Source organism: Chlamydomonas reinhardtii, chromosome 7, assembly GCF_000002595.2.
Source record: "Chlamydomonas reinhardtii strain CC-503 cw92 mt+ chromosome 7, whole genome shotgun sequence".
Taxonomy (NCBI): Eukaryota; Viridiplantae; Chlorophyta; class Chlorophyceae; order Chlamydomonadales; family Chlamydomonadaceae; genus Chlamydomonas; species Chlamydomonas reinhardtii.
The window spans coordinates 5328930-5354926 of NC_057010.1; the positions used below are offsets into that span (position 1 = coordinate 5328930).

Consider the following 25997-nt stretch of genomic DNA (forward strand, 5'->3'; position numbering starts at 1 on the left):
TTGGAAGTCGGGGAGTTCGCTGCAAGTCCGGGCCGTGCCCGCTCGTCTTCCGGTCCGCAACGAATTTTCTGTTACATGCAGCTGACCATTCCATGCCTGAATCCACACATATTGACTTGCACTCAGGCTTCTATTGTGCTTCCATACCTCACCAAGCCAGCCCAAACCAACCACACCTGTCCATGTCCACAACCCTGCGGCACAGGTCCTGTCCGTGACTCGTCACTCCTCAATCGTCCTCATCCTCGTCGTCCTCGTCCTCCTCATAGTCGTCATCCGAGAACTCCTCCACGCCCACCACCAGGTCTCCCACCGCCGAGCAGCCCTCGTCCGCCGCCGCCGCCGCCACGCGCTCCGCCGCCTCCACCGCCGCCGCGCTGCCGCGCACCAACCGCAGCGCCCATAGCGCCCCAGTCGCGCCGCCCACCAGCACCGCCGACTCATCCTCAGATCCGGCCATGCACGTAGCGATGCCGGGCCCCAGACGCAGCGTGTATTTGTACTGCGATACCAGGTCGTCGGGGGAGGAGCCGGCGGGGGCGGGGGAGAGGGCGCCGGCGGCTGACACGTTCAGGCACGCCATGGGCAGCTTGGCGCTGGGCGGCGCCTCCTCCAGAGCCTGTGTGAGCAGGCGTGAGGACGTGAAGAGCGAGGCGTGAGCAGGCGTGAGGGCGTGAAGAGCGCGGAGTGAGGACGACGGGAGTGGTGATTGCGGACGCCCCACGCCCCATGCGTACCGCCTTCTGACACAAAACAAGCCCCGCATGCCTGGAAGTTCCCCCATACACCCCCACAGACCAGCGCAATACGGGCTTGGCTTCAGTAAGGGCTTGGCTTCAGTAACCCCAACACGCGGCCCCTCCATCTCCCAGGGTCCCGCCCCATCTCGCCCCCCACCTCCCGGTTGTCGGTCCACCAGGCGATGCAGCTGCTGAGCAGCACGCCGCTGCGCCCGCCCCACCACAGCCCCGCGGTGGGGCAGGAGTCGCCCGCGAAGCCGGGCGCGTTGGGCACGCGGGCGGGGGCGGGGGGCGGCTGGCCGCGGGCGCCGGCGGGCGGCAGCTTGCGCAGGTCCTGTGTGTGTGTGGGCGGAGGCGAGGGAGGTGTGGGGAGGGAGGTGGCGGATGATGAGGGGTGGTATTGGGGGCGGCGGCAGATGAGGGGCGGGCGTGGCGGCGGGCGTATTGGGCCTCGTGGTTGCGTGGGTGCTAGTCACGAGTAGATGGATGGCGATGGACGGGCAGTAGCGGGCCCGTGCGCTGGTTTGTGAGCCGGCAGTCACCCGGCAGCCCCAATCCGCCTCCTGCTCCCCCATGCGGCCATGCCCCTCACACCATCTGCCATTCCACCCGCAGCGCTCCACGCCAACCCCCTGCTCCACGCCCCTGCCCCCTACCCAGCCCCACCCGCTCGCCCACAGCTTCACCTCCCCCCCCCCCACTACACACACACACACACACACACACACACACGCACACACACACACAACCCAGCCTGCCAAACGCCCGCGCCCACTCACCCACAGCTTGACGGTGGAGGAGCAGTCGCCCGCCGCCAGGTGGTGTTCGCCCAGAGCCGCCAGCGAGCACACGCGGCCGCTGAGGGGCGGGCGGGCGGGCGGGTGGGTGGGTGTTTGTGGGAGGTTCAGAAACTTCCAACCCCAGGTTTGGAGTAGCGAGGCAAGCATCTCAGCATCTTGGGTATGTCGGCAACCCGCGCTTGCGGCCTTACCTTTGCCCACAGCCCCGCCCCTGCCCCTGCCGACCCTTTAATAGCTTGTTCGTGATAACGGCGCCCCCCATTTTCACCGCGCCTCATCCTCACTCACCACAGGCCGCCCAGTACCGCCACCTGCTCCTTGCCGCTGCCGCTGCCCGCCTGCCGCAGATCCCACAGCCGCACGCAGCCGTCGCGCGCGCCGCTCACCACCCCGTGCGCGCCGCGGAACTGTGGTGGCATTGTGTGATGGTGGTGGTGGTTCGTTCCGAGGGGTCAGCATGGGTGGCAGTGGGAGGGGGCGAGTGGGGAGGTGATTGGTTGGGTGTTTTGGTGAAGTGGTGGACAACCAAATTTCTCAAATCGTGTCCTGCCCTCCTGAATTGCTGAGAAGTACACGCCGACGCCGCGTATCATCCTCGTTGTAATCCATCGAGGCATCCACGCACCTGCACGGCCGTGACCTCGTCGCCGTGTCCGCGCAGGCTGGCCACCTTGCGGCCGGCGGTGGCGCCGGCGTTGATTTGGTACAGCATCACACTGCCCGACCTGAGGGGTGGAGGCGTGTGGGGAGGTGTGTGGGGAGGGATGTCAGTAGGACGAGATGGGGGCGTGGAGGGGGGCTGGCAAGCCCCACATCCTCTTCCCTTCCCACAAGCCAATGCCCCGTGCCGCGCAACCGGCCTTCCTGCATAGCAGCACTCAAGCCCAGTACCCTCGTCTTCCATGGACCATGGTTGGCTTACTTGGTATATGAATGGACTGACCCCCCATCTTCCCTTTCTGCTTTCTCATGGGATGGTGGATACAACCCCAGAATCTCCCTGCTCTCCATGGACGGCTACCTCACCCCTCTCCTCCTCGTTCTATGGGTTCTGGGTTGGCAATGACTTATTTTGGGATTGGAACGAACTACTCGCCTCCCCTACTCATGCATCTGTCACACGCACGCACGCACGCACGCACGCACGCACGCACGCACGCACGCACGCACGCACGCACGCACGCACGCACGCACACACACACGCACGCACACGCACGCACGCACACACACACACACACACACACACGCGTAATGTTTTCCTTGTGCTCTTTAACACACACACGCACACAGTACGCACCTGGATCCCAGCAGCATGCGGCCCGCCGCGCCGCCCTCGGCCCCCGCCCAGTCCGCCGCCAGGCTCCTCACGCTCTCGTACACGTAGGTGGAGCCCAGCTCGCGCGCGTCGGCGCAGTCGGCCGCCGAGCCCAGGTCCCAGAGCTGTGTGCCAGCAGTGGCAATATGTGGGCGAGTGGAAATGTGTGTGTGTGTGTGTGTATGTGGCGAAAGCAGACCCCGTGTAAGTTATTCACGTCGTCTGTCGGCTACCCCACGCCTAACTGGGACACGTCCAAACCGCCAGTTCCCCCCGCCCGCTCCTGTCCTCAGTCCTCACGGGTATGGTAGAAACCAACCCCTCCCCAGCTCCCCTCCCCTCATCGCCCACCTTGAGTGTGGAGTCCCGGCCGCTGGACGCCAGCAGCCTCATGCCGCCGCCCACACCGCCGCCGCCGCCGCCCGCCGGCGCCGCCGCCAGCGCCTCCACTCGGCCGCTGTGGCCCACAAGGTGCCGCAGCAGCCGCAGCCGCGGCACCACGCCGCCGCCCGCGCTGCCCGGCAGCGGCCAGCTCCACAGCTGTGGGGGGGAAATGATGTATGTATGGACAATGAGGTGTGTGAGTTTGCGTGATGTGGAGGATACACGTATACGTATCCTGGACACTTCCTTCCATAGGAGTGATTGCTGCCAAGGGCTTTCTACTGCCGTAACTTGTTTTGTCGCCCCCCGGCATGCTCCCTAGGGCCGGGCCGGCTCGCACCGGACCCGGCGTCAACCCTACGCCGTCACGTGACCAAGCCCCTCAGCCTCCAGCCACTCCTTCGGCCCCCTCCAGCCCCTCCTTTGGCCCCCTCCAGCCCCACTCATGCCTCCCCCCCGACCCCACCCACGTGTCTCTGTTTACGCACTGGGAATGGTGAACACAACCCCCCAGCCCTCCGACCCCCCCCCCTCACACACACACAGCCTGGCGGCGCCCCCGCTCCCCCACCTTGACGGCTCCGTCGTACCCGGCCGACACCGCCACGTCACCCGCCACCGCCACCGCCGCCACCACGTCGGCGTGCGCGGCCGGCAGCGACTGCATCACGAACTTACCGTGAGCCCAGTCTGCCAGGGCGGATTACATTCATGATTAGTTAAGGAAGTGGGGGGGGGGGAAGAAGGAGGCGGGAGAGGGGTAGATGGGCGGGGGGAAGGCGGGCGTAAGGCAGAGAGGTGAGGGTGTTTAGACAGGTCACTTCATGTTGGGTGAGCAGGGTCACGCAGCACTCGTGTGAGGTCAAGGAGGCACGATAACGACTACACAGCAAAGTCTTATTCAGGCCACGCCAGGTCTCACCCTTGTCGCACTTGACCACCGGCGGCGGCGGACCGGCTGGGGTCGGCGGCGGCTCCGGCTTAGGAGCTGGCGGCGGCGTCGCGGGCGCCGCCGCGGCCGGTGCGGCCTCCCCCTTACCGGCCCCGGGCAAGGGCGTTGCCGCCGCAGCGGCAACGGCCTTAGCGGCCGGCTTAGACGGCTCCGGTGTTGCGGCCGGTTTGGCTGCCGCCGCCGCTGCCGCCGCATCAGCCGCCTTCTTGGCTGCGGGCGTCGCTGCGGGCGCGGGATCCGCCTTCTTGGCAGCCGTGGAGGCAGCAGCAGCAGCAGCGGCAGCGGCGGAAGCAGACTTGCCGGCAGGCGTCGCCGGCGCCGGCGCAGCTGGCTTGACGTCAGCCACCGGCTTCGGCGCGGCCGCGGCCGCGGCCGCGGGTGCGGGCGCAGGTGCGGCGGCGGCGGCGGCAGCGGCCTTGTTCTTCTTCTTGCGCTTGCCGCCCGCCGCCTTCATTAGGCCCAGCATCACCAGCACCGCCACCAGCTGCGCATATAGCCACGCGAACAGCGACTGCTGCACAACAGCGCTGCCGCCGCCGCCGGCCGCACCGCCCTTGGCGGCGCTCGCCTTGCCGGAAGCACCAGCAGCGGACGCCTTGGCGCCGGCACCAGCCTGGGCGGCGGGGGCGCCGGCGTCCTCGTCCTCATCCTCGTCGTCGTCCTCCTCGGCCGCGGTCTGGAGTTACGGAGATGTAAGGATCGCGGCGTTTGAACTTTGAAGCATTTCCGACACGTTTGCGAGGCGACCGGGCAACGGATGAAAGTTTGGGGAGGCCCTTCCATCAACCCACCTTGCCCTTCTTCTTCTTTTTCTTCTTCTTGCCCGCGCCATCTCCAGCAGCAGGCCGCTCTTCGGGCTCGGCCAGCACGTCAAAGGGCTGCGGCACCACCGGGATTGCGAGCTTCTTGAGCTGCTTCTGTAGGGGGCAGGATCACGGCAGCCGGACAAAACACACGGCTCATGAGGACACGACCAAGCCCCGACAGCAGGACAAGTCCAGACGGGTCAGAGAAACAGAAGTGACGACGTAAAGCTCACGGCGTTCAGCTGGCCGCATATGGCCGCGAGGCTGCAGCATTTCGATCGACTTCGGGCTCACTCACCACTGTGTTATTGCTCCGTGTCCCATGACGCCGGCGGACCATGGTCCATTCTTCCTCATTATCCGACATTCTCCTGAGCGATCTGGGGCCCCTGCTCCGCAAGTCACCTGTTTCTTGTGCTTACTAGACAATAAGTTTCTAATAGTGTTATAGGTGTCTACTGCTATCCATAAGAGAAAGCTGCTACTTAAAATGGGCCCATCTTCGGTCTAACGGTCACGGTCTGCGATCGTTGCTGCCATGAGCCCGTCACTCGATCAGCAACGCCCGTTACCAGCTCTCAGCATCATAAGTAAAAATAGCAAAGAACAAAGTATAATAGCAGGATGGCAGGGGCAGCGGACGTCGCCACGAGCGCGGAGTCGCTCTTCGGCCTGGCGGTGTCACCGGGCGCCAGGCTAACTGCAATGCTCACAATGGGCGTCGCATATGCTGTAATTAGCGTGAGGCCCAAGCCACCTGGGCTCGTGCGACTTCTGATGTCGATGCCGCTCTTCCTGCTGTTCTCTGTTGCGGGGCTGCAAGTCATGGAGGTAACCAGGGCCTTCTTCACGTCTTAGAGCTCCTTGAATCCCATCAGAAGCAGCAAAGTTTTGGAAATCGCACCTCAACTGCTTGCAAGGGCAGCGTCTGACCGCCACGTGCGCCTGTCGCTTTGCAGTCCGTCACCGTCAGTGGCTCCATCGGATTTATGTTCGCTTGGCTTGCCAATTTCAAGGTACGTCGTGGTGGAACGGGGAGTCGGGCGGCGCGCGGGAGCGCGGGAAGTGGAAGCTTCGGTGCCTGCCCTGCACCCGCCATCATGGCACGAATTCTCACACCCCTTGCATCGGTCCTTTCTCCCCCGCCCCCCGACCCACCACCTAACCACACAGCTCCTGGCCTACTCCGCCAACCGCGGCCCCCTGGCCCACCCCGGCCTCAGCTCCGGCCAGTGGCTGCTGCTGCTACTGCTGCCCTTCTTCCCGGCGAAACGTGAGGTTGGCGCCGTGGCAGACAGGAGCGGGGGGGAGACTTGTTTCCACCACGGGGCAGGGGTTCATGGGGTCGCCCTAGATCGCCCCACCAGACCGCACGTCGGGTGCTGCATGGCGAGTAGCCAGCTACGTGTCATTGTGCTATAACCCCCGCCTACCCGCCTGCTTAGACTATCTGCCGTACTACAACCGCAGCCGCAAAACCAGCCACTCACGCGCCTAAACCGAACCCCCGCTCCCTCACCTCTCCACCTGCCGTCAACCCATCACTCCCATGCCATGCCAAGCAAACCCACCACACCCACCACCACACACCTCTGCCCCCGCCTTCCGCTTCCCTCCCCCCAATTCCCAAAGGCGGCCACCGACGTGCCCAGGCGGGCGGTGTGCTGCTGGCCCTGGTGTGCAACATAGCCCTGGGCCTGGCGCTCACTGCCTTCCTGACCTCACCTGCGGGGTCGGCCAGCTCGTTGCTGAGACACACCGGATACGGTGCGTGTGGATGTGGGTGTGGGTGTGAGTGTGAGTGTGGGTGTGGGTGTGGGTGTGAGTGTGGGTGTGGGTGTTCGCTGCCTGGTCGGCGCGTTGTGGCCCTCCCTACTGCACAGCCGCGCCCCGCATGCATCACTGCTGGGTCGAGCTGCCTGTCCCTCGCGCCCCAGTGCCGCCCGGCTGCCTGGTGCACCGCACTCGCATCAACTCACCTCACGCGCCCGCATGTCCCCCATTGAGGCCTTTGGGGTAGCGGGCAACGAACCCCTTCCGCCACAATCTGGCGCTTCCCCGCTCCACCCCCGGCACTCATGTAATCTGTCTTGCACGGCCGGCTACCCCCGCTCCTCCTCCCCTCTGCCCTCTCCCCTATCCCCCTGCTCCTCCCTCCCTCCACCCCCCTCACCTGTCCTCCTCCACCCCCCAGCCCTGTACGTGTATGTGGCTGCCAGCCTGCTCCTGGACTGCTTCATGCCGCTGGGCTGCGCGGCCCTGGGCCACATGCGCCTGCAGCCCAGCATGGTGCGTGTGTGGGGGAGAGGGGGAAGGGGCCTGGGGGGGAGGGCTGGCGGGCCTGGAGGGGTTGGGGTTTAGCACCTGCAGACCTCAGGACATAAATCACATAACACGTGTGGGCGTGTTGGCGTGCTGGCGCTGGGGCCGTGCCGTGGAATGCTAACGGCTAAGAATGTGACCTCGTTACTGCCTCCGCAAAAGAAGTTCATTGACCTGGCATGGCCTCTGGCCTCTGGCCCCTACGACTGACTGGCCGCCCCGTGCCGTGTCGCCCCCAGGACAACCCATTCGTCTCCACCAGTGTGCGCGAGTTCTGGGGCCGCCGCTACAACCAGATTGTGTCGGCCATACTGCAGGTGCGGACTGTGGCGTCAGTGGCGTGTGGCATGTGGGGTGTGGTTAAAGGGGGCGCGGTTTGGGCCCATGGGCCAGTGCCACAGCCCGACCGCTGCCACGCCTGGCTGCACACCAAGGAACAATCCAAAGCCATACTCTTTAATTGACTGTTGACTTATGGTTGCCTTGTGGTGTGTGGCCGCGCCGCCGACCAGGACACTGTGTATCTCCCCATCGTGGAGGGCCGCTGGGTGGCTGAGCCACAGGAGGCGCAGGACGTGCAGGGCGAGCGCCGCCCCGGTGACGATGATAGCAAGGGCAGCGGTGGCGGCGTTGAAACACCAGCCGGGGAGGGAGCCGGGCCCACCGGGTTGCGGCGGCGTACGGCGGCCGTGCCAGGCAGTGCTACTGCCGCTACTGCCGTTACTGCCGCCGCCGGCGAAATGCGCCACGTGGATTCCACCGCCAGCACGGGCGGCGCAGCGGCAGCAGCAGCCAGCGGAGCTGCTACAGCCTTGGTCAAGGCCACTGCTACAGCCCGCACGGGCCTGGATGGGGTCGACAGCTGCGCCTCCCTGGCGGCATCGGAGGGGCAGGGGAAGCAACGGCGCCAGGGGCCGGAGGGGAAGCCGGGGCGGCGGCGTGTGCCGTGCTCTCGGGCTCGGCAGCTGGTGGCCATGACGGCCTCGTTCGTGGTCAGCGGCGTCATGCACGAGGTCTGCATCGCGTGAGTGCGGGGCGGAATTTGGGTGGGTTCGCGGGAGGGGGATGGAGGGGTAATGGAGGGGAACGGAGCACTCAGGTTTGTGGGTGTTGCCGCAGTGTGTGCCACCCGGCATTGGGAATGGCGATCGCCAGCAATACGCGTGTAACATTGCACACATCACGTGCGTAAATGTTTTGTCCTGTTGAAATGGGTGCGTGTGGCTCTGTATCTGCAGGTTCATGTGCGGCGGGCGGCTGGAGGGCAGCTACCACATGCTCGCCTTCTTCCTGCTACAGCCGCTCATCATCGTGGTGCAGGACGCTGCTACAGCCGCGCTGCTGCCGCCCCACCTGCTCACGCCGCAGGAAGAGGCGGCGGCGCTGGCGAACGGCAGTAGCAGGCCTGGCGGCGGCAGCAGCAGCAACGGTAACAGCAGCAGCAGTAGCAGCGTGGGGAAGTGGACGCTGGCTCGGCGGGTGGTGACGGTGCTGCGTGTGGTGGTGACTGCGGTGCTGGTGGTGGCGAGCGCTGACGTATTGTTCTGGGGTCCCTTTGAGACGTGCCGCATCGACGAGCGCGGCCTCAAGGAGGTGTTGGCGGGGGTGGAGAACGTCAAGGCATGGGCGGCGGCGGCACGAGGGTGGTTTGCCGGAGCGGCGCTGTGAGTTGACTGTTGATGACGGTTGGTGATGAGGGGTGGCGGGCAGGTTGACACGTCAAGTTGTGGGTGATGGCGTCGTGCCCTGTGGCAGGGGTCGTATCTTGTTTTCGGGGTGATGTCTAGCTCCAGACAAGACGGCCGGATGGCCGCTGTCTTTTGTCTGGGCACATGGCGGTTTGGGGGCTCTTCCATAGGCATTCGGACAAAACCCGCCCAAAACCCAGGCCAACAAAGTCTCGCCCCAGACATTAGCCCCCGGGAGGAATGTCTAGGAATCGGCCAAAATGGCCGATTAATGTCTGGAGACATTAAGATAGGAGCCCTGCGGGCCTGTGCCCTGTGGGTGCCCCAACTTGCTATCGCTCCTGCGCCCATGTTGTGATCAGCTGTTGTGTTCGTAGCCATGGTCGTTGTTGAGTACTCATGCCGGAAGGCGCTGATGTGGCTGCTGACCTTGTGCTGACTTCCATGCGCTCTTGATGAATGCGATCTTGGTGATTACAAGGTGAAACGGAACCGATAATGCGACCCTGTAAACCCGGTCACAGCATCTCTGCAGCTCCCGCTGGCGACAGCCTTAGCGCAGCTGTCAGCTTGCGTTGCGAGACTTGCAAGTTGCACCGTTGCAGGGTGGGCAGCTCAGCATGTGTAGCCATTCTGCCAACGTAGGGCAGTGCCGAGTGCAGCACACGCACTGGAAAGGTCACATGTAATATCTGCTCGTCTGGACCAATTGAAGTTCAGCCTAACTTGCGGCCACCTGCCACCGCCACCACCACACCGCCACCGCCACCACCACCGCCACTACCGCCACCACCACCAGCAGCTGCAAGGTCATCCCTGCTATGCCCGGCGACTCCGCGTTGCACGGCACTGCGACGTCTTCCGACGGCCATGCAACACGTCACTTGCAACGGACATGCAATGGACATGCAACACCCAAACGCCTACAAGGTCATCACGGGCAGCTGCGGCGGCTGCGGCAGGCGGCTGAGGAAGGCCGGCCCAAACAGGGTCGTGAGCGCCCCCACCACCTCCCCAATGTCCGCGTCCTCACGCCAGCTCTCAGCCAGGACCGCCCGCACAGAGCGCGGCGCAGGGGCGGCGGCTCCTGCTGCCCCTGCTGCTCCTGCTGCCGAGGAGGCTCGCCCTTTCCCCACTTGCGCCTGTGTGTGTTGAAAAGAGCACAAGGAAAACATTACGCGTAGGACAGTGTATGCCTGTGTGTGTTGCTCACTGTGTGTGTGTTGTTCTGTGTGTGTGTTGTTCTGTGTGTGTGTGCGTGTGTGTGTGTGTGTGTGTGTGTGTGTGTGTGTGTGTGTGTGTGTGTGTGTGCGCGCGCGCGTGGGGCAGCACAGGGAAAAGGGGACGTCGGCGACCCAAACCGCCAGCCGCACGGCGTACATACCGTACACAAATGCAACCAGAGACGAAGAGTAGTCCCCAAGCCCCTTCAACCTCACCCAATGACGAGCTTCTCGCACCCACCCCGCTTCGCACTCCGCGCACCTGCACGGGGCCCGGCACGGCTCCGTTGCTAGCCGCCGGCGTCTTCGCGCCACTGCCAGGGGGAGACGACAATGACGCCGCCGCCATTCCTGATCCTGTTGGCGGCGACTGCGCGCCGCCATTTGAGCTGGCCTTCCCGTTGGCGGCGGCCGCCGCCGCAGTCGCCGCTGCTGCCGCCGCCGCTGCCGCTTTATTCGCCTTTACTACCGAGGGCGGCCCAATGCCCATCTTACCGAGCTGGTACAGCAGCGCCTGTGGAAGAAGTGATAAGGATAATTCGTTTGCCGTATTCACTAAGCGAGTAAACATGAAGGGCGGGCGTGTTTGAGAGAGGCGTCGGGACGAACAAGAGGGTGGTCTGGAGCTGCGAAGAGGGTGGATGACAACACGATTCCGGTTTTGTGTCGAACGGACAGCCCCCCCCCCTCGTTCTACTAGTCACCGTGGAACACTCGCAAACCCCCCGACAAACACACCCACGCACGCACCAGTCCAGTGGCTGATCGCCCGTCTGTATTCTGTGTCAGCTGCATAGATGCAAAGAGAACGGGCAAAAGATTGGAATGCAAGATTGGAAAGCAGCTATGAGAAACGACAGGCGTCTATTAAACAACAGAAGAAGAGCGACGCAACATCGTTTCAAAGCTTCCAGCAGGTGAGCGCGGGTTGCGACACATGCCATTCCCCATTCCCAGCCGCGCTCTGCCTCGGTGTCTGCTAACCCAACCCCACTTCACCCAGCCCAATGCCTCGTCATTTGCCACAGCTTCATGAACTTGTGCACACACAACCATATGGGCGGGCGCGCAGTCGTCCTGCCTCCCTCTTGACGCACACGCAAACGCACCCCTCCCTCCACACTGCCCGCTGCTGCCGCACCTGAAGCAGGCTCTCCAACATGCTCCTTGACTTGTCTGACACGGGGTCGGCCACAATCATGCGGTACACCTGCGTGCGCATGCGGGGGGCGACACACACACACGTCAACACACACACGAACACAGACACAGACACAGACACACGCATGGGCGGCAAATCAAAATGTTGTATACGTACTGTTTGATGTGACAATAGAAAGGTTGCGCAGGACAGTGCATGCAAGATGGCGTGGCGCTCGCAACTCCACTGTATGGCAGCACTCTCTCGACACCCCCGCAACCCCAAGTCGCAACCTGTGGCAATGGTGGCAATGACCCAGCAACAAACCTCCCTCTGGTGGCATTGACACAGCCCCTTACCCCGCGGCTTGCAGTGCAGCACGGAACTTCGGTTTTCGTAACCCCCAACCCACGCTTCACCATATCACTTTCCTTGCTGAGCAACCCCCCCAAACTATTCTGCCTTCATGATCGGCAACCTTCCCCCAACCGCCACCCTGAACCTCGCAACTCCATCCCCCGCATGAGTGACTACCCCCCGTCGCTACCCCCCACCGGTGCCCCCCACCGCTGCCCCCCACCGCTACCCCCACCGCGGCACCCCCCACCTGTGTTGCCTTGGGGTCCTGCTGCAGCCTCTGCCACGTGGTCTCCAAGCTCGGGTCATGGGGCGGCGCCGGCACCGCCACCTGCTCCGAAATGGCGGGGTTCGCCACCGGCGGCGGCGCCGCGGCGGCCGCACGGGCGCCGGGCGGGGAGGCGGCGCCGTCTGCGTGCGGCTCCTGCTTGATGCCTGGGGAGGTGGCGGGTGTGGTGCCGCTGCCCGCGGCCTCGCCCTCCCCCTTCACCTCCAGACTGCGCCGCACCCTGTGTGTGTATGTGTGTGTGTATGTGTGTGTGTGTGTGTGTATGCGTGCGTGTTTGTGTGCATGGTGAGGAACCATGTGGGTGAGGAACCATGTGGGTGAGGAACCATGGGCAGCCGGCACACGGGGGCTGCATGCTAAGGCTGGATGCCGTATGGATGAGAAAGCCAGACCCGGTCAACCCCACTGCCTCACCCTAACCACCAGTCACCACAGCTCCCACCCCCCACACCGCCCACCTTCCGGCTGTCCTGAACAGGTGTTGCGGCAAGGAGTCCGCCGCCACACACATCAGCTTGTCGTACATGGCGCCGCCGGCGGCCTGGGGGGGTGGGGGTGGGGATGGCGGCGTTGCGGGGTGGGCGGGGGAGGGAATGGGATGTGGTGGGCTGCAGGAATGGAATGCATTCGTAGATCGCAAGGGGTCGTGCCGGGGTTAAGCGTGTGCAAGGGGTCGTGGTGCAAGGGGCAGTGGTGCAAGGAAGGGGTTGCGCCGGGGTTGGGCGTGTGGCGGGTTGGGGCGGGATTGCTTCCTGCATTCTCCCGCACACATTAATCACGCGCGCACCTGCAGCAGCGCCCCATACACACGTGTCGCCTCAAACTGCCGCACGCCCTCCTTCCCACTGCTAGGCGCGGCCGCGCCCACACTGCCGCCCGCCGCCGCCGCCGCGCCCGCCAGGCCTCCGCCGGGCAGGCTTGGCTGTAGCTTGTTCAAATAGGGCTCCAGCTGCGGCAGTAGCAGCAGTCGCACGGTTGCGGGCCCTAGCGCCGCCAGCCCTGCTACAGCCCCGTAGTGTGTGGGCAGGGGCTTGGATCCATCCAGCAGCGCCCGCAGCAGCTGCTTGGACACCTTGACCTGTGGGTGCGCATTGCACAGGTGGGCAGTGCAGTGGTGGTGGTGGTGGGCGTCGTCGAGGGCAGTGGTGATGGTGGAAGTCGTAATCGGTGTGGTCGGGTCGGGCGGGCGGGCAGCCGGGTGCTTGGGCAGCCGGGTGGGGTGGGGGTCCTCGCGAGCCGCCACCCCGCCACACCCACCCCGCTTTTCCAAACAACCTTGCAACCCCTCCTCCTCCTCCCGCCCCGCCCCGCCCTGCCCCGCCCCGGCCCCCCGCCCCACCTGCAGGCTGTAGTAGGGCTCCCCGAAGCGGCTGCAGATGCGCGCCACCACAGCCGCCGCCGCGTCGCGCAGAGCCCAGTGGTCGCACGTGGGGCCGTCGCCTGTGCGGCGGACACGTGCGGCGCACACATGTGAGGGGCGGGGGGGGGGTGACGTGTGAGGGGCGCAGGAGGGTTCAGAGCGTGAACAGCTTCGTGGCTTAGTGTCTCATTCGAGCTGGAGTACATACGGTACGGCGGCAGCGGCGCTGTCAGGGCAGTCCTTCCACGCGGCCCTAGGAGCGGCCGCACGCCTCCAGGCAATACCTTGTTCAGCCACCGCCTCCCCTACCGTCCCCAGCCACATCGCTGCGACGGTCTCGAAACCATACACCCCCACGTTTGGGCCTGGCAACCTCCGCTGGGAACGACCCCACTTCCCCCGCCCCCGCCTCCGCTCCCGCTCAACCGCTCCCGCCCCCGCCAGCCCCCCCTTGTGACCCACCCAGTGACTTGGCCATGAGGCACGTGAGCAGTGGCGGCATGAGGGAGTGCAGGTAGGGCTCCAGGCTCACCGCGGGGTTCAGGAGCAGCGCCTGGGGTGGGAGGGGGAAGCCATGCATGCGAACGGTTTGTAGAAAAGATGGAAGTGCCGACGTCAGAGGGAATACGCGCTATGCCGATGTCGCCAGCACTGGGGCCCCCAGGAATAATGAAAGTATGAAAGCGCAAGTGTGGGAGTGGGGAGGGTGTGCGGAGGGCTGCAGTATGGTGCTGCGCCATCGCCCTCCGGTCTGTCAGTCTGTCAACCCGCAGCGCCCTGAGCAAGCCGATTGCCCTCTCGCTGCCTCCCACCGCCTCCCTACGCCCCTGCCCGTTGTCTTCCTCCCCCTACCCCCGCCCCTAACCCCCGCCCCTACCCCCGCCCCTACCCCCGTCCCTACCCCCGCCCCTACTCCCGCCCCCCACCCCCCGCCCCGCCCCGCTGCCCCGCACCTGCACCAGCCTCAGCGCCATGTGCAGCCGCGGCAGCTGTCTCAGCCCGCCTGCCACCTCATCGCCCACGTGCTTGGTCAGGTAGGGCAGCAGCTGCTGCATGCCTGCGGGGGCATTGCAAAGGGGGGGGAGTGGCAAAGATTGGTACAGAGAAGTGTAGCGAAGTAGGTGGGCGTAGGCGGTGAGGGGGTTGCATTTTTAGAAGTGGAGGCGTAGCCAGCGGGGGCGCAAGGGTTTGCGGTGAGGGGTTGAAGTTGAAGAAGGCGCGGCTGAGAGAGTGGGTGAGAGTTAAGGGTGCGGATGAGCAAGCAAACAGGCAGGGCGGGGGCAGTGGGCAGCAGCGAACCTCGCCCACCTACCCAAGCGCCCTCAATCCCGGCAGCCGCCTGCACCCCCCAGTAGCCGCCAGCTCCTCCCCAGCCCAGTGGGTTTGGGCTTATCGCACCCACCGCCACCCATCCCCAGCCCTTTCCCCCCTCCCTCCAACCCCCCTCCACACCACCCCAACACACACATCCGCACCCCACCCACCCACCCACACACACACGCACATACACAAACACGCCCCCACCACCCCCACACACATCCCCCCCACCCCACCCACCCACCCACAAACCCACACACACACACACACACACACACACACACACACACGCACGTACACAAACACGCCCCCACCCACCCCCACCCCCACCCCACCCCACCCCACCCCACCCCACCCCACCCCACCCCACCCCACCCCACCCACCCACAAACCCACACGATCCCGCACACGCACGCACCCGGGTCCCGCTGCACGGTGGTCAGCACCGCGCGCTGCATGGGCGTGAGCAGCAGTCCCGAGCCGGCGGCGCCCGCACCCCGCTCCGCCGCGTCCACCTCCACCACCCCGCCCCACAGCGCCTTGTCGCCGCGCTCGGCGCCCGGGCCCACGTCCAGTGTGGCGGGCGAGGGGTTGCTCAGCGTGGCCTTGATCTGTTTGGGGAGGGGGTCGGGACAGTGTTGGCAAATGGTTGTGTTGTCAGAGGAGAGCACAAGGGTAAACGGTTGACGCTGTGTATGCGTTTGTGTGTGTGTTTGTGTTTGTAGGAGGGATGGGTCAGGGTGCCGCCATGCTGTGGATGTGTGCAAACAAGCTCTCGTGGCGGTGTGGGGCCGGGGTGGCGACCTGGCGGCGAGGGTAGACCTTAGGTGCTGCCACGTGACACAGTCCCCAGTGCCAGGGCAGTCCAGTATGTGGTAGTCTAGTCCGCCCGTGGTCCACTCTTTCCCCCCTCACTCCCGCCACCCCTCCATCCCTAATCCCCACTCCCCACCCACGCACCCTACCGCTTTTCCAAACATCCTTGCACCCCCACCCCCCACTCTCCCCCTCAACCACCAACCCCCCCCCCCAATACACCCATACACACACGCCCCCCCCCCCACACACACACACCTGCTGCAGCAGGCGCTGCACCTCGTCCGACAGGATGTGCTGCACGGGCATGGCCACACGCTCGCCCGGCTGCCCTACAGCCGCACCCGCACCGCCGCCCGCCGCGCCCGCCGCCGCCGCCCCGTCTGCGCGCAAGCGGTGGCAATGGCAGCAACGGCACCGTCAGCAGCACGAGGAGGCGGTGGTGGCGGTGGTGGTCATGTGGTGGTGGCGGTGGTGGTCATGTGGTGGTGGTGGTGGTGGCGGTGGCGGTGGTGGCAGTTCTACGCTCAGCCACTGGGTATGCCGCTGCGCAGGGCCCCAGCAATCCGGCCCGCAGGAAAGGCGCGCGCCCCCAACAGACTGGCCACATAACCCGCCCACTACACAACGCCACGTGACGCCTTGCCCTGCTCGGCCCAACCGCCACGGCGCTGCCATAACGTCGAACACGCGGCATGTCCCGTGCACGTGTCCCGCCGTGACCCCCACTATGCCGCACCGGGGCCGCACACCGGGGCCGCACACCAACGCCAACCATACACGGCACCTCCCCGCTCCGTCCCCGCCCCTCCCCGCTCCGTCCCGCAGCCCCCACCCCGGCCTGCGCCCCCATGCCGTGCCGTGCCGTGCCGTGCCAGGTCGCACGCACCCTGTCCCGCTTTCCGCTTCTGACCCGCCGCCGCGTCCGCCTGCCCCGCCGCCGCTCCCGCCCCCGCTGCGGCAGCCGCCGCCGCCGCCGCCCCCGCCGCCAGTCGCTGCCGCTTGGGCGCCGGCCGCGGGTCCACCGCCGCGTTCTCCTCCGTCTGCGGCTGCACGCCGTTGATGAAGAGCCAGTGCGGCATCACGGTGGTGGCGTTGGGCGCCTTGGGCAGCGGCGCACACGTGATCTGGGCGGGTGGCGGCAACGAGCGCGGTAGGGGCCGGTCGGTTGGCGGTTGAGATTTGTACGCCCTCATCGCGCCCACCCGCCTCGCGACTGCAAAGCTTCCTGGCTCCTAGCCACGCAGCACAGCGAGCGCGCGCTTGTGCCCGGAACAGAAGCGCTGTCCCCTCATGCCTCCACCTCTAGCCCCCCCGCCGCCGCTAGCCCTCCACCCTCCGCAACCAGCCCAGTGCGTCCTCTCAACCCAGCGCACTATCGTTGGGCTGGAGCATGCAACCCCCTCCCCCCAAACACACACATACACACACACACACCCTCCCACCCGCTGCGCCCCCACCTGCTCCAGCGGCACGGTGTCATCCCGCACGAAGTACAGGTCCGGTGCGCCGGTGGCGCGTACGAACTTGGCGGGGTCGCTGTTGTTCAGGAAGCCATACAGCGGCTGTTGCGGGGAAGAGGAGGAGCAGGATACGACGTGAGGCAGCAAGTGGCGCAACACACAGTGGAAGCGAGGCCCCGCAGACGGTTCAGGTGGCACAGCTGTCGCAGCGTGGGCGACTGCGAAACCCGGGCCCATGAAAACCCCGGGCCCACGAACGCCCAGGCCCCTCGCTTCCCCCTTTCAGTTTCGTCGCGCTATATCAAGCACCAAATGCTCAGCAAAGCAGGGTTTGTGCGCCGATCGGCCAGTCTTCGTGAGTCTCTCACCTCGATGTTTCGTAATCGCAAGGCATCATTGATGTCTTGGGTTGTAAGTTTCGTCCGCTTGCTATGCCGAGCGAACTTGAGCGCGTCCTGGAAGAGACGACAGGCCAAAGTTCGGCTGCTGACGTTCCTCTCGCAGCTAAACCTAACATACCTGGATTACTTCCCGCAAGCGATACTCCACATCCGGCGCCAGCGCCTTTGCGGCCTCCTCGGTGAGATAGGTCACATCCACGCTCAGCGCGATGGCCCTAACACTCCCTGGCGTTATAAAATTTGGATTGGACATTGCTCAAGCATCACATGTTCGTCATCATGCGAAGGGTGCGGGCCTTGGGCCAGAAGTTGAAGTGCACTTGCAAGTCTGTCTTTGTGCGTTTTGCTTCTGTTGTTTACAACTCAGGGCCAGCAGTTTGTATTTGGGGAAACAAATAAGTATTAAGCTGTCGTCGCGAGCACCAGCCTCCATGAACCCGCCAAAACTCACACCAGGCACGGGGCACAGGCTCTCCGATCGCTGTTCCCGGCCGCCACTTATGCCTCCACTCCGCAACCGGGCACAAGATTGCCCCAAACCGCCGTACAACCAGGTAATGTACCACCCAAGCATCACTGACAGCCGCCTCTCTGCCTTGGACTCAAAACGCCAGGCTATCACAGTGCATACCGCATGCCGGCATGCCATGCATGCAGTGCGCACCAGGGATGCGCAACGTCGCCTGGCGCGCAACGCCGAACAACATCGTCTCCGCTCATATCCGCCGTTGTCAAGAGGCTATAACTCCACCTCACCAACCCGCCAAAACGCGCAAGCCGCGCTGGACCCAACATGGTCCCCTGCAACCTCCGGGAAACCCTACAACTCCACTTTCCCCGCCCCACCGCCTGCCAAAGCCGCCGCCGCCCCAGATAGCAGCGGCCGCAGCGGCTGCAGCACCTCCTGATAGCCCCGTGACACCGCCGCCACCACACGCCGTGCCAGGTCCGTGTCAGTCTCCACAAACCCGAAGAACAGCGGGTACGCCATCGCCTGCAAGGGAACAGGATGTTCGCCTACTTTCACACGGAGCCATTCGCAGGGCCAAGCACTGCAGATCAAACCCCAGGCCTCATCACCTCAAGGGCGGCGAGGGTGAGGATGTTGGCGAGGAGGCGAGGAACATGCAGGCCACGCCGCCGCAGCCAGCGCCGGCCCAGGCCCTCCAGCGTCATGAGCGGCGCCTGCATGCGGTGCGATGTGTGCGTGCATGCGCCCCATGCGTGCAAGGGAGCAGGGAGCGGAGAGCAGAGGGAGCGGCATCTGAAGGTGCCGTGCTGCCTCCACCAAATGACCTTCATGCACAGCACGGCGGCTGACCTGCCAGCAGTCCCTACCGCCTGCCGCTTGCGCTTCGTCCGTACACACCCACACACCTGCACACACACCCGCACAATTTCACACACATACACACACACACACGCGTACGCACACGCACACACACACACACGCACACACACACACACACACACACACACGCACGCACGCACGCACGCACGCACGCACGCACGCAAAGCACCACACACCTGCATGTAGAAAAACAATGTCCACTTCCAGTGCCAACCCCTGCTTATTCAGGATCAGGACATTTCAATTTCAGCAGTAAGATGCGGCGGAGAAGCCGACGTGCATCGGTACCCACCCGCCCCAACCCTCGGTTCAGGACACCCTGCATAGCCCCTGCAGACGCAAGCATGGCAGGCATACGGACCCCAACACAACCTGAGCTCCCTTCAAAGAGCTTGTGGGAAAACATATATAACCCATGCCGTGCACTCACAGTCCACTGACGTGCCAGATGGCATACTCGTGGAACAAGCCGCTGGCCAGGCACGAGGCGTGCACGGCCAGTGTACGGCGGAGCAGCGAGCGCGGCGCCCACAGTACCGTCGTGGGGTTTGACACGGTGGTTGGGGTAGCGGGCGGCGCGCAGCAGGGTTCGTGCTTGGGAGGTGTTGGTTGTGTTGGTTGGTTGGCGGCGTGTGCCGGCCGTGGCTCGTCATGCGATGCCGCAACAAGGCTTGTCATCAGTGGACGCTTGTGCGCCGTCCCGTCATCAGGGTAAGCACCAGGGTCCTGATGGAGGGGCTCGCTCGCATCGAAATCCAAGGTGCCGCTGTGCTTGCTGCCAGCGCTGTGGCTGCTGCTCACGGCGCCGCTCTCGCTCGCTTGCGCGGGGGCGGCATCGCTCTCATGCCTCAAGCCCGAAGCCCTTCCCGGCCCTGACGCCGCCGGCGACACATGCGGCTGGCCTCCCGGGCTGCTGCCTACCGCGCGCCCCATGTGCGCGTACGCAGTGGCGTCCACGTGTGCAGCGGGCGCCGCTGTTGCCAACGGCGCCACTGCGGCCGCCGGCTGCTTCTGCTCCTCCTGCTGCTCCTGCTGCTGCTCGGGCTTGGCCGCCGCCACGAGCCGCCCCTCTGCAATGGTGTCGTACACCAGCGTCCGCAGCACCGAGCTCGCAGTGATGTTCCAGCGCCGGCCCCAGAAGTCGGCCAGGGAGGTAGACTGCGGCGGCGGGTTACAGCAGTGCACATGTCAACAGTCCGGGAGGGCGAAGGTTGAAATGCACAGACTTCGCACAGAGAGCAAAAGAAGCGCGAAGGACCACGATAGAAGACAGTCAGCGGTATTGTGGGGATGGGGGTCATGCAAACGCAAGCAGCGGTTGTACAGCACTGGCATCTATGACCGTGCCACAGCCTACCCAGCCCGCGCACGCACTGGCACGCACCAACCAGGGCGCGTCAAACGTGGGCACCAGCTGCAGCCCCAGCGCCTCCACCGCCACAGCGCCCGGGCCGTCCATCAGAAAGCCCACGAAGAAGTACAGACCCAGAGCTGCAGTGCTCAAGGTGGGCGTGAGGCAGACGGGGGGTGGGCAGGAACGGCAGCAGGTGGCGCCGTGGCGGGCAGTAGAGAGGGCAGGAGAACTTGGCAGAGGAAGACGGTAGGAGCCACCATGTATAGGACGCGTTCATACGGTGGAAAGTACCGGTACATCCTGGGAAGTGTTGGACTTGATGAGCGGGTGGTCGAGGCCGGAGGGGCTATGTTAGGTCACGATCCTACATCCGCCCGGCGGTTTTCAAGCGGGTGCGCCGTAGTTATTTACACAAAGGGCTTCCCCGTGTCTGCGCCCCCGGCCACTCACCGTACAGGTAATGCAGCAGCACACGTGGCATGGTGTCTGCACACACCGTGATGCCCGCGACCACCAGACCCAGACCCAGACCCACTGCCTGCAGGCGTCAGGCGGGGGCGGAGGGTTGGTCCCGGGAGCCGAGGAGTGAAGCCCTTGCGTCAAATAAGAACAGGGGTGCCATCATGCACCTACGGTACCTGACCCACAAATGACAAGGTTAAGAAACATGCATGTGCAGTTTAGGAGTGCTCCGCGGCGTGGCCAGCAGCACCGGACGGCCCCCCCCTCCGTCTCCCAGCCCCATAACAGCTATCTCACCCAGCTTGGCCACCCAGCGGCACGCCAGCGATGCCGCCGATCCGGCATTGTCGTACAGCCGGCCGCCGCCGCCATGCCTATCACCGGCTACAGCCTTGGCGTGTGTGGCTGCTGCATGGGACGGCATGGAGTGATATGTGAGGGAGGGGGGGTGCGCGGGACGAGGGAATGGTAAACTGCCAATTGTAGAAGGTGTGTGTGCTCGGCCGGAAAACAGCGGACAAGATGAACCCACTGTACCGCCGTGGATAATACAGGTGAGAGCTCACGTGGCTTAGGGAAAATGGGTAGGTAGATGACGGCGGTGATCTGGGGCACTGTCATTGACTCCTGGGAGGTGGGAACGGCGGGAATGAGGAGCAGCGGCGGCGGGCTGAAAAGGCTCAGGAGTCAGGACCAATGCAAGGACTAAGCCATTTATTGCCAAGGGGCAAGGGCCCAACTCAGACCGCCTACTAGTGCAGCCCGATATGCCAGTATTGGGCGTGGCAGCGGATATTGCACGAGGCGGCTTCAGGCCGCCCCAGCGCAGGGCACGCAATCACCCGCAAGGGAAGTCGGCCGAGGCAAAAGGCGAGGACCTGCGGGCACACGTGTGTGTGATATGAGTGGAGGACCAAGTATTGCACGCAGCGTGTTGACTTGAATTTAGGTGTGCCTAGAGAAGTAGGCGGTGCAGCTGCTGGCCATCCCCGAAACACAGCTGGAAAGGGCATGGTGTATCGGCGGGGGGTTGGGGGTTGGGGGGTGGGGTGGGAGTAGCACCAACTGCGTGCGGGCGGTTGGCCGTGTCGCGTACTGACGCACCTTGAAACTGCTGAGCCACGAGTTGACCAGAATTGCATTTGTCCGCGGAAGCAGCTCGTCAGTGCTCCAAATGAATGGCAACACAATGTTCATGATGAGCAGCGGAACTGATGAAACGAGGCGCTGCGACCCGGGACGCAACCGAGCAGTCACATGCTTCAGCCATATTGATGCAATAATATAGGCGCCGAGGTAAAGCAGTTGCCGAATCCCGGTGGAAAGCCCGGTATCATAGAACGGAAAAGACATCCCAACTGAGGATAAGAGGCTGGCTATGGATTATGCAATTAAGAAGCTTTAGTTGACATATGAAAGACTGCAAACTGCCCATAGGGCAGCGTGCCCATTCGCGAGTTCCGGGGTTGGATTTGGCTGGCCAGCTGTTCACGTCTGCCGCGACAGCAGCGGACCAGCGGTCCGACATCAGAACAATGCCGGCTGTCCACAGCGCTCTTGCTATTATCCACATTATTACCGCAATGCTGTGTGCCTGGCCATCTGGGTGAACAAGGCGGCCTCGCTACCCCTCCACGGCGACGTGTTTGCCAATTTCCCGCCATTTCCGACGTTCATATTCGCATGCTCATAGTACGATACAAGTCAGCTGGCACAGTGGAGAATCAGGGCCTTTCTGGAAGATGGTGCCGGTAAAGGTGGTTTCTGGCCAGGGCGGAGTGCTGGCGCGGCCTTGGGCGCGCCCGCAGCATCGCATTGCGCCGCTGCGTGCCGTTGGACGACGGCGGCTGCGGGTCCAGCCGCTCAGGATGCCCCCACGGGATGCCCCCCCCTGGCTGGCCGGCTGCCGGCACCAGCACTTTGCCATCGCCTACCCTCGCCTACCCGGCTGCAAGGTGCCAAGGTAGGGTGGTGGTGCCGTTTGAGTTCGCTACATTACCGTGTTCCAGTCCTCCCTGAATACAATGGTCCAGTGCGCGCCAACAAGCCAGCCAGCTTATGGCCCAGCCTGGCCCGTCTCTCAAAAGTCTCAAACACCGGTATATATGTCAAACTCGCAGTGCGCAGCGGTTGCCCTGGCTTCACGTGCCAGCAAGTATATGATCTGCAGGGCCTGCGACGACGTCTGAAATCGACGAAAAATCATCCCAGGTGCGTGGCCCGTGCCACACAGTCAACAGTCACCACCAGCCTGAGTGTTCATGCGTCGGCACTCAATGGTCATCACCAATTTGCAACGTACGTCATTTGGTTGGGTTACTAAATCATGCATCGCATACGGCATGGACCTTGGCGCCGGTGCACAGCCTCACACAGTTGGCAGGCTGCCAGACGACGCGCGTTTCTATTGCAACAATGAATCCCACGTGCGTGAACTACCGTAATACATCAAACACCATACATCGTCGTTAGTGACTGTCACAGCACGCAAACGGGCGCTCTAGTCCCCTGGCTAGAGACCTGACGCCCTGTAGATCCGCCCACATGTCGACGCGCCCCCTGGCGACCGTACCATAGTCCTGCGTGCTTCCACCCCCGGCCACGCGCCTCTAGGACCATATCGCACTGTGCGCCACACCAACCCAATGTGGCAGGAAACCCGACACAACTCCACGACAACCCCGCAAGCAGTCCCTGGCTAGTCATTGAGTCCGGCGTTCCTGCCACACCCACCCATGAACACGACCCGTTCCCGCCTTGTGCCGGCGGCGCGCGTACATACCTGGAGGACGCCGTGCCCCAGCAGCACCGGAGGCACCAGCACCGCACCAGACCCATGCACACTCAACACACCGCATGCATAGCGCTCTGCCACAGCCACGCGCCCGCTGGTGCCTGGTGCACGCCACACGACCTCCCTAGCCGCGGCTCAGCAGCTGCAGGCACAGGCTGTGCAGACGCAGCGGCGCCTCCTACCGGGGCCTGCTGCGCACTTGCATGCAGCCGGCAGCGGCGCCGCAGCCGCCGCAGGCGTGTGCTTGCGGCGCCAAGCCCGACTGGTCAGGCGTGTCGATGCCCGTCTGCGAACAGACACACACGCATGCGCAGGGCGGTCGATCGCAGGTTCAGACAACCGCATGTGCGACTAGCATTCCCGGTAGACAGTCGCCCGCGCACCGCACAAGAATCGCCCGCCTCAACTGTGTATGGTAAACAAACCCTCCTTAGAGCGCAGCGTGCCCCCGCGCGAGCTTTTGCACGTGCCAGCCATGCCGGCGTCACCCGGTGCTCCAGTCATCACTCACCTCGACACCGACGGCGGCGAGGCCGCAGTTGAGGCCCTGGCCCACATACGCCAGCACGCGACCGAGCGAGTGGCGCGTTCGCTGTGTGAACGTCATGGGCTTCTGCTCCTGCTCCTGTTGCGGCTGCTGCTGCGCCTTGCCCGGCCCGGCCGCTGCGCCTGCGCCTGCGGCGGCGCCTGCTGCTGATGCGCCGTCCTCCGAGCCGCCAGGAGCCAGTGCGGCGCCTAGCTCCGGCGGCTGGGTAGCCAGGCACAAGATGTCGCCCTGCAGCAGCCACATCGATTGCCGACACAACAACATCATTACAACACACACACATTTCCGTTTCCCCTCACGTATGTTCGCCGCACTCACTCGTCCGTGCACGGCAGGTATGCCCGCAATGCGAAGCACGCAACACCCGCCATCAGCAGCAACACCCGCCATCAGCACCACCACCACCCGCCGGCTCCAGCAGTCGCCCACACGCACCTGGCGCTTCACCAGCAGCTGCGCCGACTCGTTCCGCCCCAGCGCCGCAAACGCCAGCGGCCCGCCAGCCACGGCCGCCGCCGCCGCCGCCGCCGCGCTCGCGACCATCGCCATGTCCGCATTCGCCCGGGCCGCCACTAGCCTCTTCCTAGCCAGCTTGGCCCGCTCGCGCACGTAGACCTGCTTGAGTAGGTTCCAGGAGCGGCAGAACTCCTCGGCGGCCACGCTGGCCGCCTCGTCCGCCGCGACGGCCGACCGCAGCGCTTGCTGGACCTTCTCCGGCGGCTCGGCGGCCTGGGCGGCGGCCATGACGGAGGTGACGGCCAGCTCCGCCAGCTCGATGGCGGAGTCGTGCACGTTGGGCAGGTCGTGCCTGAGGCGGCCGAGGGGGCGGCATGGGCAGGAGTAGCAGGGGCGGCAGGGGCAGCAGGGGCAGGGGCAGGGGCAGCAGGGGCAGCAGAAGGCGTGAGTGCGGCGTGCGTGTGGAGGTGCGGCGGTGGGGTTGGCTTGAGGTGGCGCATGCATGGCAGGGCGAGGATGGGAGAGGCCATGGATTCGGAGGGCACGCCGTTACTCGAAACCGGTAATAGGGGGCTTATGCGTGCTGACCAGCGCCGCCCCGCCCCGCCCCGCCCCGCCGCAACCCCAGCCCCTGCCCGCACCTGCGGTGGTACAGCAGCGCGCGCACGGCCCCGTCGATGTGCTTGCCCCTCAGCGCCATGCGCCACACGGCAGTGAGGGAGGCGATGTAGGAGCCCATGAGGTGGTGCGACAGACTGCGCACCAGCGGCAGCCTGCGGGCAGCAGGCGGAAGCGTGGGGTGAGGGGTGGGTGGGTGGGACAACAGACAAGCGGGGTCGGGTGGGTAGGATGGGCTGGGCGCAGCAGGGTGTGCAGCCAGCCGTGCATTGTGCGGCTGGGCGGCCATCCCCGGCCACCGCCCCGGGGCCACACACACCGCCACACACAGCGCCGTACAGTGCCGTACACGCACACGCACCGCATGACCGCGTTCTCCAGGAAGGAGGGGCGCACGATGATGTCGCCGGGGCCGCGCAGCACCACCTTGTGCCCGGGGTGCTTGTACAGGAACACCAACACACACCTGGGCGGCCCAGGGAAGGGAGGTGGCAGGCATGTGGTGTGGGGGGCGGGGGCGGCCAGGCGGGAGTCCAGCGATGGGGCCCGGGGGCGGGGTGCGTGTGTACACAACCGCGGTGTTGATGTGGGTTCTTCGTCTGTCCTACGGATACCAGTGCTAGGGTCCCGGATTGTCGTCCTTGTCAGAGTCTTTCCAAGTGCGCCCGCTGTCGCGTCGCTGATGGCTGATTCTAGGGTGACTGTGGCTGCCGCCGAGACCTGGGCCCGCACTCACTTGGGTGTCAGCGGCACGACGTCGTTGCCGTTGATCACATTCCACGTCTCGCGAACCACCTGTGTGCGAGCCACCACGCCACCACGTGATAGTGCGCATAGCAGGTCGGTGCGCCCACCACAGCCATACCAAGGCTGTGGGAGGCTTACGCAAGTCTGACCGCCCACGTACGACTCGCACAGGCAGCCTGCGCCCCTCCGTCCCTCCCTCCCTCCCTTCCTCCCTCCCTTCCTCCCTCCCTCCCTCCCTCCCTCCCTCCCTCCCTCCCTCCCTCCCTCCCTCCCTCCCTCCCTCCCTCCCTCCCT

General features: G+C 64.8%; 5 protein-coding genes across 6 annotated transcripts in view; 1 reads left to right on the plus strand and 4 right to left on the minus strand.

The window, feature by feature from the left end:
* Nucleotides 1-59: 59 nt before the first annotated feature.
* Nucleotides 60-5415, minus strand: CHLRE_07g349850v5 (uncharacterized protein). Its single transcript, XM_043064536.1, has 11 exons — nucleotides 5296-5415; nucleotides 4983-5108; nucleotides 4162-4867; nucleotides 3811-3929; nucleotides 3207-3395; nucleotides 2838-2980; nucleotides 2166-2265; nucleotides 1829-1947; nucleotides 1520-1598; nucleotides 898-1074; nucleotides 60-619 (listed from the first exon to the last, which is right to left on the minus strand). The coding sequence occupies exons 1-11, from the start codon at nucleotides 5362-5364 to the stop codon at nucleotides 230-232; spliced, it is 2217 nt and encodes a 738-aa protein (XP_042923104.1). The 5' UTR covers nucleotides 5365-5415; the 3' UTR covers nucleotides 60-229.
* A 100-nt stretch (nucleotides 5416-5515) lies between these two features.
* On the plus strand, nucleotides 5516-9467 carry CHLRE_07g349900v5 (uncharacterized protein). Its single transcript, XM_043064537.1, has 8 exons — nucleotides 5516-5828; nucleotides 5957-6013; nucleotides 6171-6270; nucleotides 6630-6764; nucleotides 7192-7286; nucleotides 7559-7636; nucleotides 7832-8343; nucleotides 8558-9467. The coding sequence occupies exons 1-8, from the start codon at nucleotides 5622-5624 to the stop codon at nucleotides 8985-8987; spliced, it is 1614 nt and encodes a 537-aa protein (XP_042923105.1). The 5' UTR covers nucleotides 5516-5621; the 3' UTR covers nucleotides 8988-9467.
* Nucleotides 9468-9469: 2 nt separating this feature from the next.
* CHLRE_07g349950v5 (uncharacterized protein) lies at nucleotides 9470-17655 on the minus strand. The gene is made up of 16 exons (XM_043064538.1): nucleotides 17493-17655; nucleotides 17342-17428; nucleotides 16971-17075; nucleotides 16400-16637; nucleotides 15769-15893; nucleotides 15113-15305; nucleotides 14331-14434; nucleotides 13840-13930; nucleotides 13357-13457; nucleotides 12805-13095; nucleotides 12476-12558; nucleotides 11979-12237; nucleotides 11372-11440; nucleotides 10981-11019; nucleotides 10493-10744; nucleotides 9470-10149 (listed from the first exon to the last, which is right to left on the minus strand). The coding sequence occupies exons 1-16, from the start codon at nucleotides 17625-17627 to the stop codon at nucleotides 9931-9933; spliced, it is 2391 nt and encodes a 796-aa protein (XP_042923106.1). The 5' UTR covers nucleotides 17628-17655; the 3' UTR covers nucleotides 9470-9930.
* Nucleotides 17656-17718: 63 nt separating this feature from the next.
* CHLRE_07g349966v5 (uncharacterized protein) lies at nucleotides 17719-22065 on the minus strand. Of its 2 annotated transcripts, XM_043064540.1 has the most exons (10): nucleotides 21646-22065; nucleotides 21384-21419; nucleotides 21108-21168; nucleotides 20839-20949; nucleotides 20530-20617; nucleotides 20110-20216; nucleotides 19156-19883; nucleotides 18902-18941; nucleotides 18455-18559; nucleotides 17719-18368 (listed from the first exon to the last, which is right to left on the minus strand). In XM_043064540.1, the coding sequence occupies exons 4-10, from the start codon at nucleotides 20911-20913 to the stop codon at nucleotides 18195-18197; spliced, it is 1317 nt and encodes a 438-aa protein (XP_042923108.1). In that variant the 5' UTR covers nucleotides 20914-20949; nucleotides 21108-21168; nucleotides 21384-21419; nucleotides 21646-22065; the 3' UTR covers nucleotides 17719-18194. The 2 variants fall into 2 exon arrangements, with proteins under 2 accessions (XP_042923108.1, XP_042923107.1); XM_043064539.1 differs by having other exon boundaries at nucleotides 21108-21905.
* A 458-nt stretch (nucleotides 22066-22523) lies between these two features.
* CHLRE_07g350000v5 (uncharacterized protein) overlaps nucleotides 22524-25997 on the minus strand; it is a 13356-nt gene continuing 9882 nt past the window's right edge. Inside the window, exons 17-22 of the mRNA XM_043064541.1 lie at nucleotides 25693-25751; nucleotides 25318-25422; nucleotides 24980-25111; nucleotides 24318-24690; nucleotides 23847-24110; nucleotides 22524-23621 (exon numbers count right to left, since the gene is read on the minus strand). Coding sequence (XP_042923109.1) covers nucleotides 23514-23621; nucleotides 23847-24110; nucleotides 24318-24690; nucleotides 24980-25111; nucleotides 25318-25422; nucleotides 25693-25751 — 1041 coding nt within the window. The 3' untranslated portion in view covers nucleotides 22524-23513. The remainder of the gene's footprint in view (nucleotides 23622-23846; nucleotides 24111-24317; nucleotides 24691-24979; nucleotides 25112-25317; nucleotides 25423-25692; nucleotides 25752-25997) is intronic.

Excerpts from the sequence above, each read along its gene's own strand:
- CHLRE_07g349850v5 (XM_043064536.1), bottom strand. The coding sequence starts at position 5,364 with ATGTCGGATAATGAGGAAGAATGGACCATGGTCCGCCGGCGTCATGGG. Across the intron at positions 3,396-3,810 it reads GGTACGACGGAGCCGTCAAG|CTGTGGAGCTGGCCGCTGCC; the intron begins GTGGGGGAGCGG and ends TCCCCCCCACAG. Across the intron at positions 1,599-1,828 it reads GCGGTACTGGGCGGCCTGTG|CGGCCGCGTGTGCTCGCTGG; the intron begins GTGAGTGAGGAT and ends CCCGCCCCTCAG.
- CHLRE_07g349966v5 (XM_043064540.1), bottom strand. The coding sequence starts at position 20,913 with ATGGCGGCGGCGGCCGGCTGTACGACAATGCCGGATCGGCGGCATCGC. Across the intron at positions 20,217-20,529 it reads GCTGCTGCATTACCTGTACG|CTCTGGGTCTGTACTTCTTC; the intron begins GTGAGTGGCCGG and ends TGAGCACTGCAG. Across the intron at positions 18,560-18,901 it reads CATTGTTTTTCTACATGCAG|GCGCCGCTCATGACGCTGGA; the intron begins GTGTGTGGTGCT and ends CACCGCATGCAG.
- CHLRE_07g349900v5 (XM_043064537.1), top strand. The coding sequence starts at position 5,622 with ATGGCAGGGGCAGCGGACGTCGCCACGAGCGCGGAGTCGCTCTTCGGC. Across the intron at positions 7,637-7,831 it reads TTGTGTCGGCCATACTGCAG|GACACTGTGTATCTCCCCAT; the intron begins GTGCGGACTGTG and ends GCCGCCGACCAG. Across the intron at positions 8,344-8,557 it reads ATGCACGAGGTCTGCATCGC|GTTCATGTGCGGCGGGCGGC; the intron begins GTGAGTGCGGGG and ends CTGTATCTGCAG.
- CHLRE_07g349950v5 (XM_043064538.1), bottom strand. The coding sequence starts at position 17,627 with ATGTCCAATCCAAATTTTATAACGCCAGGGAGTGTTAGGGCCATCGCG. Across the intron at positions 17,076-17,341 it reads TGCGATTACGAAACATCGAG|CCGCTGTATGGCTTCCTGAA; the intron begins GTGAGAGACTCA and ends TCCCCGCAACAG. Across the intron at positions 13,096-13,356 it reads AGCCCTACTACAGCCTGCAG|GTCAAGGTGTCCAAGCAGCT; the intron begins GTGGGGCGGGGG and ends GCGCACCCACAG.